Source organism: Lactuca saligna, chromosome 4 (assembly GCF_052625555.1).
Source record: "Lactuca saligna cultivar CGN05327 chromosome 4, ASM5262555v1, whole genome shotgun sequence".
Classification (NCBI taxonomy): domain Eukaryota; kingdom Viridiplantae; phylum Streptophyta; class Magnoliopsida; order Asterales; family Asteraceae; genus Lactuca; species Lactuca saligna.
The window spans coordinates 226,084,881-226,101,479 of NC_136420.1; the positions used below are offsets into that span (position 1 = coordinate 226,084,881).

Here is a 16,599-nt window from a genome sequence, read left to right on the forward strand (position 1 = left end):
AAACACACGAGGTTCCTAAGTATAATGTAAAGATACACATTTGTATCTAATTAGGACCTAGATTGATTATTTGGTAAGGACCATTACTTGCAATCGCGGAAACACCCCATTACGAGTGTTTGGAGGGACCTGGGTGGCGTTTAAGGACGAGAATTGAAGCGAGGGACTTGGGACTTGAGTTTACTCCCCATGAATAAACTTATACAAGAGTTTTTGGTCCAAAACACCCATTCCCCATGAGTTTACGGCCGTAAACTCATGGTGGGGTGGTTTATGGTGCAAATTTGGGTCACAAATGGATATGGACACTTGGAAATGCTTGGATTAATTTTTCATAAGGCTTGGATTGAATTAAAAACACCATTTGTAACACTTAAGAGAGTTTACGGCCTAGGCATGGGATCTTTGGCCGTAAACTCTCAAATCCCTTTGATTAAGTGTTTTTAAGGTCTTAAAATTAATCACATGTGATTCTAAAAATTCCCACAAGCCTAGAAATGTGTTTGGGGCACCAATTGACACCCTTTTATGAGTTTACGGCCATGAGACATGTTCTATGGCCGTAAACTCTCAAATGTGGGGTTTTGATGTGTTTAAAGCACTAAAACTATTTTTGGTTGGTCCTTTGATTTATTCCAAGGCTTTTGGTGGTGTTGGATGGCTTTCTAACACCTTAGATTTGAATTTATACCCATTTATAAGGAGTTTATGGCCCAAGCATATGCCTTGGCCGTAAACTCACACAAATCCCCCAAAAATTATGTTTAAGGTGTCCAAATGCTAAAACCAATATTCTATAATTCATATCTAAGTCTTGTTTGTGATTTGGAAGGGTTTAAGGGCATGAAAACCCCATTTATATGAGTTTACGGCCCAAGCACATGCCTTGGCCGTAAACTCCTTCAAACCTCACAAAATCCATGTTTTAAATGTTTAGAGTCCATATCTTGAAGTCATTTAGCCATATCTAGGTCCCAAAATTATCAAGGAGGGGTTTAAGGGCTCAAAACCCTTCATTTTTGGTGTTTACGGCCTAGGCACCTTCCTGGGCCGTAAACTCATATGTCATGTCCCATTTCATGATTTAATCTCGAATTTGGAAGTCAAATAAGCTATATAATGAGGTTAGGAAGTTACCTTAAGGATTTGAGACCTTAAAATTGAGTTTTGGACCCTAAATCTAGGATTTTAGGAGAGAGGTTAGAGAGAGAGTAGAGAGAGAAGGAAAAAGATTCAAATGGATGTTAAAACACGTTTATATAGGTCCTAAAACTTGGACGCGGTGGAATTCTACCCGACACCGGCATTAAACGGGGCTTTTGGTCGCACCCGATTAAGTTACCGTCACCCGGCGGGAATGTTTCTAACTTTTTGAAGTAAGAACTTTTGGGTTAATTTCATGAGTTCCTAAGGGATTTGAACACTTATTAAATTATAATAAACGTATAAATTTAATTAGTTTAACCCAAAACGAGGACGAAACGAATTGACTAACGGCGAAATCTCACGGGTAGAACAAGTTTTCGACGATGGAAAACTTCGGGTTGTTACATTATCCCCCCGTTAGAGGGAATTTCGTCCCGAAATTCAAAGATTTGAACTCAAATTGCAAGTTGAAATGAGAACTGAGGATGAGTCTACTACTTTGGGTTTTTACGCTCCCAAGTGGAATCGGGTCTCAGCTTGATGTTCCAGCGAACCCTCACTTTCAGGATGCGTCTTGGTTTCGTTGGGTGGATATTTCTAAAAGACCGAGACATGAAGTACCATAGGAATGTTTCTAAGTTTTGAGGTTAATCGAAGTTTATGGTTACGGGATCAATCCTAATGAGGATTTCGAAAAGTTCTACGTTTATGGAGAGATTCGAATGAATAGATAACAGTTTATCTGTCTAGCTTAGAGTTAAAAAAGAATTGCAAGCAAAATGGTTGTCGAAAAGGAATATACCTGGGGCAACTGTGGGATCGGTGGATGTCTCACCTTGTCCTATAGCTAGGACTCTTCCAGAGTTGCCAGCTGTTGTTGTATTGGGGCAGTTTCTCTTATAATGCCCGACCTTTCCGCAACCATAACAGACCTGGTTGATGCCCGCTCTTGGAGCTTGATTTGTTGGTGTTCTACAATTTCGCGCAAGGTGACCCTCTTGGCCACAATTTTTGCAAAGTTTTATACGAAAGGGACCAGGAATATAGTGGTGGTAACTGCACTGGTTACACCACGGGAGAACACCGACATATCCGGTAATAGGTGCTTGAGCTGAGGAACCGATGACGGGTACAGCAGTAGGGGTAGTGGCAGCGTGGACTGTCACCATTTGTTGTCTCTTAGAGAATTCCTGGGAAGGCTGATATTTATCCCCTGCCTCCCAGTACATTCTTTTCTCACCACTTCTTTCTGTCGGCTCAGGAGTGGTGGTTGCTTCCTCTACGTCCTCACTATGGTCAATCAAGATTTGTGCTAGGCATTTGGCGCTGTCGTATGTATCCGGCCTCGCAGCTAAGACGTTCCCTTTGGTTGGCTGGGTTAATCCCCAGATAAACCTCTCAATCTTTTTACTTTCAGGGGTAACCATCCCTTGACAAAGAAGCGCTAAGTCGTCAAACCTAGATGTGTAGGTGGCGATATTGGAACCTTTCATCTTCAGATTCCAAAGTTCATGTTCCAGCTTCTGGATTTCACCCCGAGGGCAATACTCAGCGTGTAGAAGTTCCTTCATAACTTCCCAACCCATAGCATTGGCTACAGGTAGAGTTAGAGATTTGACTCGGCTGTACCACCAAGTTAGGGCTTTGTTGGTGAGAGTGCAAGCGGCAAACTTCACTTTGTCGGATTCTGAACAAGCACAGATCTCGAAGATAGATTTGATCCTTTCTAACCATTGAGTTAGGGCAATGACACCTCCCGTGCCATCGAAGAATGTAGGTTTCGCATGCATAAAGTCTTTATAGGAACACTCCTTTCGGTGTCCCTGGCTATTCTCCTGGTTTTGAGGTTGGGGACCACCTCCCGAACTTCCGGGGTTCGTTTGCGACATGGCTGCTGAAAAAGCTGCAGTTAAAACTGACTGAAGGGTTGCCAGGTCGATTTGAAGAGAAGGTGGTGTTTGAGGAGGATTGTTGTTGTTCTGCGAGCTGGGTCTCTTTCTTGGAGGCATCTTGATCTAATAAGATCAGGAAGAGAGGATGATAAGCCCTCTGAATTGAATCAAGAGATATGATACAAAGGATATCTCTTTATGGCATACATAGAATTCTATTAAGCGATAAAGTAGGAGGGAGTTATCAAACAGATAAATTATCGCTAAAGGAATGATTAAGGAGCAACGCTGGGATGAGAAATTTTATAAAGGATTTGGCTCCAGAAATACTCCCATTGTATTTCATGATTCGCTGCAGCGACGATTAGTTGTTTGGGATATTGGGTAAGTTTTAGGCATGTTGCGTACCACAGTCACTCCCAAGCACATGTTGGCCGTGTCTCGAATGAATATAATTGGCCAGGCTATATTGATACTAGACACGACTACATAACTGCCCAGGTTTAACCGCAGTGTACAACACCCATTTACTTATGTTTTGTTCTACTTGTAGTTACGGATTTTCGACTGTCGGGTATACTTGTATACTTTTGAAAATACTTATATTTGAGGTATACTTTTAGTCCATAGCATTTAGGCCCTTTAGTGTTTATAGTTTTATACTATGTAAGGTTTGGTATACTCCATTCACTATAAACAAGGGCTCTGATACCAATCTGTCACACCCCGAAAACCAAAGGCGGAAACGTCTCCGGGGTTGACTCCAAGTTGAGTATCAAATCCAATGTACATAGTAAGCAAAGTAAACAACCATTACATTACATATCAAAGTTTACATTTTTTCAAAAGTAAAGTTGTACATTCGTAATACATAGTATATATGAACAAAAGTAGAGACGAGTCTTTTATACGCTCCGTCTTCTCCAAAAGATTCGCTAGGTACCTATCTAATGTTGACCTGAGAATACAAGTAGTTTGAAAATCAGCATAAAGCTGGTGAGTTCATAAGATGTTTGCTTTGTGAAAATGTACAAGCTTCCTTTAGTTTACCGAAAAGTTGTTATCCAAGAAAATCCCATATTTTCTTAAGAGAGAAGATTGATGGATTGTTAGGTTATACGGTTCTGATTGTTTAACTATGATCCCAGGAAAGTCCCATACTTTCCTAATTGTATATTACTAATTGTGAAAGATGTAATGTTATTCAGTTTGTTACTCTTTCTAGTTATATAAGTGTAACCCAGGAAAGCCCCATGCTTTCCTTCATGTTGGTTTCTAATGTGAGTGATGTTACAGGTGTAAAAGATGTAAACATGATTAGGTAATGTTTTGGTTTCCCCAGGAAAGTCCCATACTTTCCTAAAAGTAAATGTTAGTTATTGAACTTCGATATACTGATTTATTTCTTTTCGTACCTATTGTATTAACTAGGTATTCTGATAATCTAATGGTATTATCTTGGAGTATACTAGATACATATCTTCATATTCGTGTTCTTATTCTTAAACATATTCTTGTACTTATTCGTATTCGTTATTGTATTCGTTTCCCTATTCCTACTCCTATTACTATTCATATCGTATTCATATTCGCAGTCGTATTCATATTCGTAGTCGTATTCGTTTCCCTATTCCTACTCCTATTACTATTCGCAGTCGTATTCGTATTCGCAGTCGTATTCGTATTCGTAGTCGTATTCGTTTCCCTATTCCTACTCCTATTACTATTCGCAGTCGTATTCGTACTCATATTCATTCTGTTAGTAATTATAGTTTCGTTATCCATTCTGTTCCTAGTTATAAGTATGTGATTTGTTGTATTTCTAGTTGTAGTTTCGTTATTCGTTCTGTTTCAATTATAGTTTCGTATTCGTTCTATTCCTAGTTATAGCTTCATATTCATATTCGTATTCCTAATTAGTTATAACTGGAAATTAGTATAAGTTATTCGTAGATTATGAAACACAGTTTAGATTAGATCACTTTATCAAGAAATCTATGACTAGTTTGAAAGCTAAATTCGTAATTCGAACCACTTGATAAACACAGTTTTTTTTTTTTTTTTTTTTTTTTTTTTTTTTTTTTTTTGATATTAGCACATACATAATGAAAACGATTTGACTGATAACAATAAGTTTGAGTACAATATTTCCTTGTACTTTTGCTTGTATTCCCCCCTGAAAACAGTGAAAACAGTTGAAAAAGGGTAGGGGTATGAACTCACCGGACGAAAAATGTGGCGATTTCGGATGCTAAGTGTTGGTCCGGGGCTTGCAAACACACGAGGTTCCTAAGTATAATGTAAAGATACACATTTGTATCTAATTAGGACCTAGATTGATTATTTGGTAAGGACCATTACTTGCAATCGCGGAAACACCCCATTACGAGTGTTTGGAGGGACCCGGGTGGCGTTTAAGGACGGGAATTGAAGCGAGGGACTTGGGACTTGAGTTTACTCCCCATGAATAAACTTATACAAGAGTTTTTGGTCCAAAACACCCATTCCCCATGAGTTTACGGCCGTAAACTCATGGTGGGGTGGTTTATGGTGCAAATTTGGGTCACAAATGGATATGGACACTTGGAAATGCTTGGATTAATTTTTCATAAGGCTTGGATTGAATTAAAAACACCATTTGTAACACTTAAGGGAGTTTACGGCCTAGGCATGGGATCTTTGGCCATAAACTCTCAAATCCCTTTGATTAAGTGTTTTTAAGGTCTTAAAATTAATCACATGTGATTCTAAAAATTCCCACAAGCCTAGATATGAGTTTGGGGCACCAATTGACACCCTTTTATGAGTTTACGGCCATGAGACATGTTCTATGGCCGTAAACTCTCAAAAGTGGGGTTTTGATTTGTTTAAAGCACTAAAATTATTTTTGGTTGGTCCTTTGATTTATTCCAAGGCTTTTGGTGGTGTTGGATGGCTTTCTAATACCTTAGATTTGAATTTATACCCATTTATAAGGAGTTTACGACCCAAGCATATGCCTTGGCCGTAAACTCACACAAGTCCCCCAAAAATTATGTTTAAGGTGTCCAAATGCTAAAACCAATATTCTATAATTCATATCTAAGCCTTGTTTGTGATTTGGAAGGGTTTAAGGGCATGAAAACCCCATTTATATGAGTTTACGGCCCAAGCACATGCCTTGGCCGTAAACTCCTTCAAACCTCACAAAATCCATGTTTTAAATGTTTAGAGTCCATATCTTGAAGTCATTTAGCCATATCTAGGTCCCAAAATTGTCAAGGAGGGGTTTAAGGGCTCAAAACCCTTCATTTTTGGTATTTACGGCCTAGGCACCTTCCTGGGCCGTAAACTCATATGTCATGTCCCATTTCATGATTTAATCTCGAATTTGGAAGTCAAATAAGCTATATAATGAGGTTAGGAAGTTACCTTAAGGATTTGAGACCTTAAAATTGAGTTTTGGACCCTAAATCTAGGATTTTAGGAGAGAGGTTAGAGAGAGAGTAGAGAGAGAAGGAAAAAGCTTCAAATGGATGTTAAAACACGTTTATATAGGTCCTAAAACTTGGACGCGGTGGAATTCTACCCGACACCGGCATTAAATGGGGCTTTTGGTCGCACCCGATTAAGTTACCGTCACCCGGCGGGAATGTTTCTAACTTTTTGAAGTAAGAACTTTTGGGTTAATTTCATGAGTTCCTAAGGGATTTGAACACTTATTAAATTATAATAAACGTATAAATTTAATTAGTTTAACCCAAAACGAGGACGAAACGAATTGACTAACGGCGAAATCTCACGGGTAGAACAAGTTTTCGACGATGGAAAACTTCGGGTTGTTACATTTTTACACCTCTATAAACTCTAGAGCCTTAACACGTATATTCTAAGAGTTTTCCTTGCTATCCGGCCTTTACATCCCACATTTTAAATAGAACAAAAAAACTCTAATCAATTAAACTACAAATAAATTTCATTTAATTTGTTTTATAACTAATTTTAATATATTAGCTATTTTAATTTTATAATTTTATTTTAACATATTTATAACTTTATAATCATTTAGTATTTAGTATTTCTTAAAATACTTCAATTCCCGAAATTCAAATTTTTTCCCAAAAATTTGAATTTCCCCCCACCATCTCGGTTTACATAACCAAAAAGAGAAAAATAAACATTTTTACCCATGACAAGACGTTTATTGAAATGATAAGCATTGACATTCTCAATTGATTGAGTCTTGGTTAAAAGGCCCAAAGCCAATACAGCGCCAAAGAGGAAGTGAGGAAGCGGGAGCGTGATTACTAGAGTCCGATACATTAAAAATTCGTATTTCCATGGGTCATCAACGATTTCCATGGAGACTTGAAATGCATCGCTTCCACCTCTCTAGACCCCAACAACAGTTTCATCTATTCTACTATTTTTATGCAATTTATGATTCTTCTTCTTTGTTTTCTGATATATATGAATCTTATTATTAAATGAGAGTTGAAAACATTGTCGCCTTAACCCTGGCACCAATTTCATTCAGCTTCTTCATTCTTCTTTTAAAATTAAATAGCACACCAGATGAGATTCTCAAATTTATTCTGAATTTGTGTATGTTTCTTTCTGAAAGACTAATTTATGAATCATAAATAGTAAATCTAATTCTTGTCAATATCTAAGTCACCAATGTCGTCTTACTGGATTATGATATGTAGAAAATGCGTCAAAGACCTGAAGGTGGCTTCTGACAATTTTTATGTAGGACTAGGGTCTGGAACTGACAGTTATATGTAGGATGTTAGTTGTCTTTTTGATACTTGCATGGAGGTGGCTCCTGACACTTTTTTGTAAGACCCGGGTTTTGGCCCCCAACTTGCAATGAAATACCATGATACAAATCATGGCATAATGAAAATTATCAGACTATGGTTGACATGTATCAATCTTTATTCTATGTGTGGTATGTGGTATTTTGGGGAGCCCATTAAGCTTTGTGCTTATGGTTTTATGTTTACGGTTTTAGGTACTTCCGGTTCTAAAGGAAAGAGCTCGACGTGACTACAAAACCTCCTCCAGAGTTTCTACTTTGAATAATTATGATTTTTACTCTGATGATTTAAGTGATGTAATGATTTTGGTTTGTTTTAGAACAACTTATTTTTAAGGTTTATTGTTTTAAAAATGACAATTTTAACTGAATTTTTTAGGATGTTACATGGTTATTGAATGCATCCAATAAACCATGTTATATTTTTATTTACAATCGCATTTTAACAATATTCTTTTATAAAATTCAAATTTTATATAATCGACGTGATCAAATTCTAGAGTTAATAACTACCTATCAATCTTGGTCACAATGTAATTATAATTCATAATTATATTTAATTATTTTAAAGTTTGCATAATGATGCGGGTCCAGTTCTTAGACAAGTACCAATGAATTTTGATCACAACTCACAACCACTTGTCTGCTTTCATTTAATGAGAGTCAATCAATCCAATTTATAGAAGTATTAATTCATAATTGCTCCCAAAATTATGACCAACTATGAAATTTTAGCATAATAAGATTAATCATTGATTAACCATAATAATATCGAATGCAAAAAACATTAATGTTATGATCACATCCCAATATATGAAAAAATTATAATAGTTGTTGCTATATTTTTTGGACGTGACATGTTCGAATGTGATGTACTCCATTGAAAGTAATACAGTCTCGATGATATAATTATGTGCGTTGAATGTCTACAAAATGTCATTTAATATTTTGATTTTTAAAATTTTTTATTTATATAAAAATTTATAAAAATGAACTTAGTTGTCACTTTTGTTTTTGTTTTAACCTTTTGATTTTTTGATTTATTTTTTATTTTTTTATACTTTTTTTAACTAAAGACAGGTTTGAGTTTTTTTTTTTTCTTTTTTTCTTTTTTTTTCTTTTTTCTTTTTTTTTTTAATGTTTAACAATTATAAAATTTTCGAATGATAAGAATTAAGCATAATAATATTTGTTTTAACATAATATTTTTGGATCGTTTCATTCTTATCATAAAAGTTTGGATTATATCATTTTGAATCATAATAATTTTGATCATTTTATTTTTGAATAGTATCACTTTTTATCGTAATCTATTAAATTAAAACAAGTTTTTGTTGATAACAAATTTTAGCTCGTTATATTTTTTGAATCATTTAATTATTGATTATAAAATATATTAGTTAGGCTGTTGTACCTATGGACAAACGGCAAATCTGTTTAAGTGAAACTTGTCAAACATGAGCCATAGTCACTCGACATTATTATTTAATACTACCTTAAACGAAGATACAAGACACATGAGAGATCCTTGAGAGTTGATTCCTTCGCCAATGCAGTTAACTAGCTGACATAGTGATAGTAAGAAATAGCAAGACAGATAGATAAACAAAGATATATTTCAATAATTAGTAATCGATATTCTTGAGTTATACTTTCAATTTGGGGATAGCATTATGCACATCTTTTTTGACTTTAAGCAATCAAAATTGTAGATTTGAAAATCGTTGTAGCCTCTCAAGTGTGTCTGATTATCAAGCAAATCCTATAAAGGGTCAAAGATCTCCTCCTCAACAAGCGTGATTGTTGATTTTTTGTTTTACCGCCTTGAATTTAGGTTGCCGCCAAGCATATCTGACCACTCCATTCTGAAAGATCTCCTCGTCTTCTTGTATCGTCTTCTAGTATGCCCATGGCATGGGTCAGTCCTAATAATCGCCAACTTTTTAATATGTACTTTGCTTTTTATTGGTTGTAATAATTAGTTTATTTTGTTGTTCATGTTATCGTTATTTGTTTTATTTTGTAATCAAAGTTCATTCAAATTAAGGTTCATTTTTTCTAATGGTTAATTACTTTATCTGTAACTATATATCTTTCAAAATTTGCAAGACCATGCTACTTGGGTCATGTCACAAGTATCACCCCACCATTTTTTAGAAAATTGGCCCAGAATTCTTCTATGTTGAATCCTAAATATCACACTCATATCTCAACAATGATACAACAATTTATTTGGTTTTCTCTAAATGAAGGTTGATCACAATATTAGATGCTATATTTTAATTATCATTCTCATAATAACAAGAAATGAATGTTATTCTCTTATAAATTCCTGAATAATAGAAGGAATCCTAATTAACCAAAAAAAAACTATTTTACTTTAGTTAAAAAATAGAAGAATTCATATGTTACTATTTTGATACTTTTATTTACATCTACCGTGAGATAACGAATATAAAACAGTAGTTACATCTTGTAATGTATGAAATTCAGTAGCTGATATCAAGTTTAGTGTGACTACATTTAATGGATTCTTCAAAATCAAAAGAAACGGTATTCAAAATAAAAAGAAACGGTATTCAAGATCCACCATATATAATTAGCAAGGAACTCTAAAGACCCATAAAGTTGCTAACATTATGAGTCTTAACTATCTAACTCATCTAATCATGGATAAACTTGGATAAAACTATAGATCTAGAAACAAGGATTCATAAAGCATGAACCTTGGTTACTCACAAAGGTCCTGAGATGTTGTTAGAAGATGCAAATGAAGATTCCAAGTTGGATCTATACTTCAAAGGTTATCCCTTCTTCTTCAAGCAACAAAACACCACCAAAAGCTCAAGAAACACTATGAGAGGCTAGCGTTAAGGTTTTTCTGTGTTTGCAAGTGAAGGAGGATAATAAGGAACCCTAAAATGAGGTTTATGGGATTTAAATATGAAGGAAACACTAAAAGATCATGGGCTTGGGTTGCAACCAATCTCAAATCGCGAGAGTTTGTGTCTCACGTTGTGTGCATAATTGAATATACATTTTCATTTATTTACTTTTCAAATCTTGGCCTCTCTATGGTCATGTTGTGCCATCAAGATTGACCCGAAAATCATTCATTTGACTCCTTAATGCCCTAAAGAGTCCTATTTTGGAAATTGGGTGTCTCATTCATATAGTTGAATTCTGACCATTCATACTTCGCTTATAAGACAAATAGGCTTGACTAAATTTAATTTGTGTGAATTCTAAGAATACTATCATCTCCATATTTAACTATATTTTAAGTATTGTTAAGTATCTTGGAGAATCTTATGTAATTTAGAGTCTCTTAGATTGATTAAGTATACTCTTGAAATCATAAAAATTTATAGGTTATCCTTGAATGGAAGAACTCAAATTATTTTTCCAATAAACTTATTCATCCAATCATGTTTTGTTACATCTTCTGAACTAAAGTGTATTCTAATTTTATAGTAGATTGTGGAATTATGTTTTATCTTAGACCTCATTCAAACAAAACATAGTCTTCATTCCATAATTATTCCATAATCCAATTATAATTCATAATTATATTTAACTATTTAAAATTGGTATCATGATGTGTGTCCAGTTCTTAGAGAAGTACCAATGAATCTTTGCCACAACCACTAAGTTACTTTCATCTAATGAGATTCAACAAATCCAATTTATATTAGTCTTACTTCATAATTGCTCTCACAATTATGAGCGACAATAAAACTTTAGAATAAGAATATTAGTCATGGATTAAACATATTAATATCGAAAGCTACAAGTATTAATGTTATGATCACACACCAATATATCAAAACAATACAATAGTTGTTATAATGTTTGGACTTGACACATTCCAATGTGAAGAAATGAATGTAATAGATAATAATATGTTACGAGTATGCATGAAATGTCATTTAATATTTTGATTATTTTGATTTTTATTTAAAAAAATAATATAAACAAAATCAGCTTTTAATTTTTATAATTTTAATGTTTGTAATACATCTTCGAAATCACTTGTGTTTTTGTTTTGTTTTTTTTTTTTTAATTTTTTTTATACTTTTTATATTTTTTTAACTAAATATCAGCTCAAGTTTTTTATGTTTATCAATTATAAAAATTTCAAATTATAAGATATTAAGCATCACAATATTTTTTATCATAATATTTTCGGCTCGTTTCATTTTGGATCACATCATTTTGAATCATAGTACTTTGGATCATTTGATTTTTGAATAATATCATTTTGTATCATAATACATTAAATTAAAACAGGTTTTTGTTCATACCAAATTTTAGATCATTATATTTTTTCTAATGATTTAATTCTTAATTATAAAATATAATTATTATATATAAAAAATACAGCTTATGCTGTTGTACCTGGAACACGATGATTCTATTTAAGAGAATTTGTCAAACACGAGCCTTAATCAATAGGCATTATTATTTACTAATTACTTATTTTGATGATTTATTAAAAAGAACTAACACTAGTTAGATTAAACGAATATACAATATATGGGAGAGATCATTGAGAGTTGATCCTTTCGTGCAGTTAACTAGTCTATATAGAGATGGTGGGAAACAGAAAGAATGATACATAAACATAGATGCAATTCCATAATTAGTAATCTATAATCTTAAGTTATACTTGCAATTTGGGGGTAGCATCATGCACATCTACTTTGACTTTGAGCTGGTAAAAATTGCATATTTTAAGATTGTTGTAGTCTCACAAACGTGTATGATTATCAATTAAATCCTAGAAAGGGTCAAAGATCTCCTTGTCGTTTATGCGACAAGGTTGATTCTTGATTTTCCGTTTCACCACCTTGAATTTAGGTTGTCGCCAAACACCTTTGACATCACCGTTCTCATCCAGATCTTTAGTGATATTTGGAATAGAGTTAGGCCTAAAATAACATCACTACAAAAGTAATTGTTCTAAAATTTACGCCCCGCATGTTGTACCCTGGGTGATGGCTAAGTTCACCCATGGCCTAGGCCGACCCTGCTATTATTTAACTTTTCTATATGTACATTGCCTTTTTATGTTTGTAATAGTTAATTTAATTTGTTGTTCATGTTATGGTTAATTATTTTATTTTGTAATTAGAGATTAGTTCATGTTTTGTAATGATTAATTACTTTATTTGTAACTATATATCTTTCAAGATTTGCTACCAGGTACAAGTATCCCTTAATATACCAAGCTTTAAAAACTTAATGTATAGCCGGTTTTCGACGTTAGAGGAACCACCACGCCGGTTTAATGAAAATTGGTTTATAACCCTTGCATACTGAATCCTAAATATTACAGACAAATCTCAACAATGACACGAACGGTATTTGGTTTCCTCTTACTAATGGTTGATCACCATATTAGATGCTATATTTTAATTAGAGAAATTAAATATCCTCCTACCTTTTATTCCTATAAATTTAATTGATGACATGTGTCATATTAGTATCCTAAAATGTTATTAAATCTCATTAAATGAGCAGTAAATGTTACAGATGTCACCATTTCATTAGGTAGTAAGATATGTAGGAACAAAAAATAGGAGGATATTTAATTTCTCTTTTAATTATCATTCTAATAGCAACACATAGCAACAAGAAATTAGTATTAATCTCTTATAACTTCTTGAATAATAGAAGGAATCCTAATTAACCAAAAAAAAACTATTTTACTTTAGTTAAAAAATTGAAGAATTAACATGTTACTATTTTGATACTTTTATATACATCTACCGTGAGGTAACGAATATAAAACATTAGTTACATCTTGTAATGTATTTACCTCACTAAAACATTAGTTACATCTTGTAATGTATTAAATTCACTAGTTGATATCAAGTTTAGTGGGACTACATTAAATGGATTGTTCAAAATCAAAAGAAACGGTATTCAAGATCCATTTATGTGCATCATCAAGAGGTTGGGGCATAGGGGTGATCAGCAATATCGTTGTGACATACGTCCACCATGTAATGATTCGAACCAGTTTGCACATTGAGTTGGGTTTTCGGATCTTCAGCATCGTCATCTTGAGACACCCCCATACATTGTTTTATATATCTGTCCATACTCTCCAAGCTCCATTCAACTTCAACAGGTGCGGATATCGTTGCCTCGCAACTATCACGAAAATGAAAATCTTCAGCATCTTGAGCCTTCCCCATGCATTGTTCTATAAAACTGTCCAGACTTTTCGAGCTCAATTCAACTTCATCAACAGGAGCAGATATTGTGGTTACCTCATAACCATGATGATGAAAATGAAAATCGTCAGCAGCAGCGTCACCTTGAGCGGATTGGTCCCAAACATTTTGCACGTCGAGAATGGTTGGCGCATTGTCATAAGAACTTTGAACCAAGACTGGTGGGTAGCCACTGCAATCAAGTGGTTCCATAGAAGAAGAATTCGAAGCACCGTTTGAAAACAGAAAATCGTGGCATGCATTAGTCGATGAAAGCCTATTCTTCTGATAACATGACTCCCTTATTTGCACCGGTTGTATTGAATTCAAACCATGCTCAGTAGTAGGCGTTTTGTAGGCACCATCATCAAGTGGTTGTGAGGAGGAAGCAGCTGGTCCAATATTAGAAACAGAATTTGAAGCACTATGATAAGAAATTTGACAACCGTTGCTTGCATTCGAAGTAAACTGATTCTGATTGCACGGTGTTGTTGCTTGTATCAAATAACTCCAATCCTGAAAGGTAGTCATCGGTTGCATTGGAATTGGATAGGGGCTGGAGTTCATTCTGATTTGGCCAACGGTGTTGCCATTGTTAACCCATATGTGAGCAGACTGATCGTGGGAAGGTGCCACCATCTGATCAACAGAGGTATCTGAATAGATATTAGTTTCTTGAACGTCAACTTGTTCAGGTTGGTGATTTGAAAAGCTCATTTCATTCTTTTTTAATACTCTTCGTCTCTTGGGCAGTGGTATGTTGGGTTCTTCCATCACCTCTTTTGGATTCCGATAAATCTTGCACAGCACCCATTCGTTCAACTACAAGAAGACCGGATATATATTACTTAAGCATACAACATTGAGGATTATATGATAATAACAACAGTATTTCTGATAATTAATTTCTACTACATACCTTGTCTCCGTTTTCGAATGGTAGATTGGGTTCGTTGGTTGTATACTCATGCATTAGCCACATAGTTTTGTCGTCATTCTCATCAAAAAACGCAAGAGTTCCCTTGTAGCCAACCATTTCTCCAGACGTGGCATCATACACCGGCTTTTGTACTTGAGTAGTCTTCCAGTACCCATGTTTTCCGAGTATATGTCTATTAGGTCGATTCCCTCTTGGGTACTTTCGATCCCGAGAAGTCAGAAAATACCATTTATTCTCGTGGGACCGATATGTTTCTGCATGCAACCAATTAAAACACAAGATATGATATATATTAGCATCAAGTCATTCAAGAAAGAAAGCATGAATGCATCTTTACGTACGTACTAAACACAAGTATCAACTATTTAGAATATTCAGAACTAACTCAAGAAAGAAACCATTATTATTCATTCAACAAGACTCATGCATGCATGTATCTTTTATTAGTTAGTTAGTTGATAACGTACTAACCTGCGAGTTCTTCCGGCGTGTGGTTGTAAATATTGACCTCGTGTAACCGGCACTTGGCGGCCTCTCTTGATTCGATCTTGGCGTTCAGGCAGTCTACGATGAGCTCTGAATCTGTGGGACAGAATCGATAGTAGGAGGGAAGCTGATCAGCAAAATCCATGGCAACTTGCTTACCTCCGTTACAATAGAAAGGAAAAGTATTTTTTGAGATCGATAGAATTGAGCACAAGTACTAGTGTCAAACTCAGAATGAATTAGATGAGTATGAGTACTGGGCAAGTCTATTTATATAGTGCTGTGAAGGGGAAAAAAAAAGGAAAGGTATATCCTCTGTTGATTGACCCGAAAGGTTCGCTATTTGAATGAAATCTAATAGGGATTTCTGTTTATTCAGTTAAAAGATAATAAAAATAGAAAGGAAAAACTATAACCTACGTGTACAAACTTCCTTATTTTTGGACAGGATAATTAAAAAAATATATATTTAATGAATCTAACCTTCTTTATTTTTAGAATGTAATCAAATTACTATATTAAAGTTTATCTTCTTTATACAATATATATAAAACGATTAAAGATTGAGAAAATGACCATTATAGTTTTTTTCTTTCTTTCCAATGTTTTCCACAAATAATAGTCGACAAATGAAAAAGGCCTAAAATAGCCAAAATTTTCGCATTCTATTTTGGCGTGGAATGCAATATTTATTTTTTGCAAAACAAGGTCGTTTTGCATTAGTTGTTTACAGAAAAGTTACGACGAGAATTTACAATGGGCTTTGAAACACTACTAGACAACAAAGACTTTTGTACTGGAAAATAGCTACCAAAAATTTTCATCGGAAATAACCTACACAATACCTACGGAATAACTACCCAATAGGAAACCATAATTTAGTAACGGAATCGCTACAAAATAGCTACAAAATAGTTACAGACGAAAATCCGTAGGTACTCCGTTAGTAATTAGCTACAAAAATGCTACGGAATAGCAACGAAACTAAATTCATAGATATTCCGTAGGTAATTCGCTACAGATTAGCTATGGACTACCAACGGAAGAGAATGACTACAAAATAGCTACGAAATAAATTTATATTATAATTATTATTATTATTATTATTATTAT

The 16,599-nt window shown here is 34.3% G+C and overlaps 1 protein-coding gene across 1 annotated transcript; it reads right to left on the minus strand.

Moving 5' to 3' along the window:
* Positions 1-13,706: 13,706 nt before the first annotated feature.
* LOC145039036 (uncharacterized) lies at positions 13,707-15,709 on the minus strand. The gene is made up of 3 exons (XM_078987185.1): positions 15,472-15,709; positions 14,980-15,254; positions 13,707-14,882 (listed from the first exon to the last, which is right to left on the minus strand). The coding sequence occupies exons 1-3, from the start codon at positions 15,629-15,631 to the stop codon at positions 13,791-13,793; spliced, it is 1,527 nt and encodes a 508-aa protein (XP_078843311.1). The 5' UTR covers positions 15,632-15,709; the 3' UTR covers positions 13,707-13,790.
* Between the last annotated feature and the right edge of the window lie 890 nt (positions 15,710-16,599).

Bases quoted from the DNA above. Each gene is read 5' to 3' on its own strand.
- LOC145039036 (XM_078987185.1), bottom strand. From the start codon at position 15,631: ATGGATTTTGCTGATCAGCTTCCCTCCTACTATCGATTCTGTCCCACA. The intron at 15,255-15,471 runs GTTAGTACGTTA...GGTTGCATGCAG, and splicing joins CACGCCGGAAGAACTCGCAG to AAACATATCGGTCCCACGAG. The intron at 14,883-14,979 runs GTATGTAGTAGA...GTCTTCTTGTAG, and splicing joins CATTCGAAAACGGAGACAAG to TTGAACGAATGGGTGCTGTG.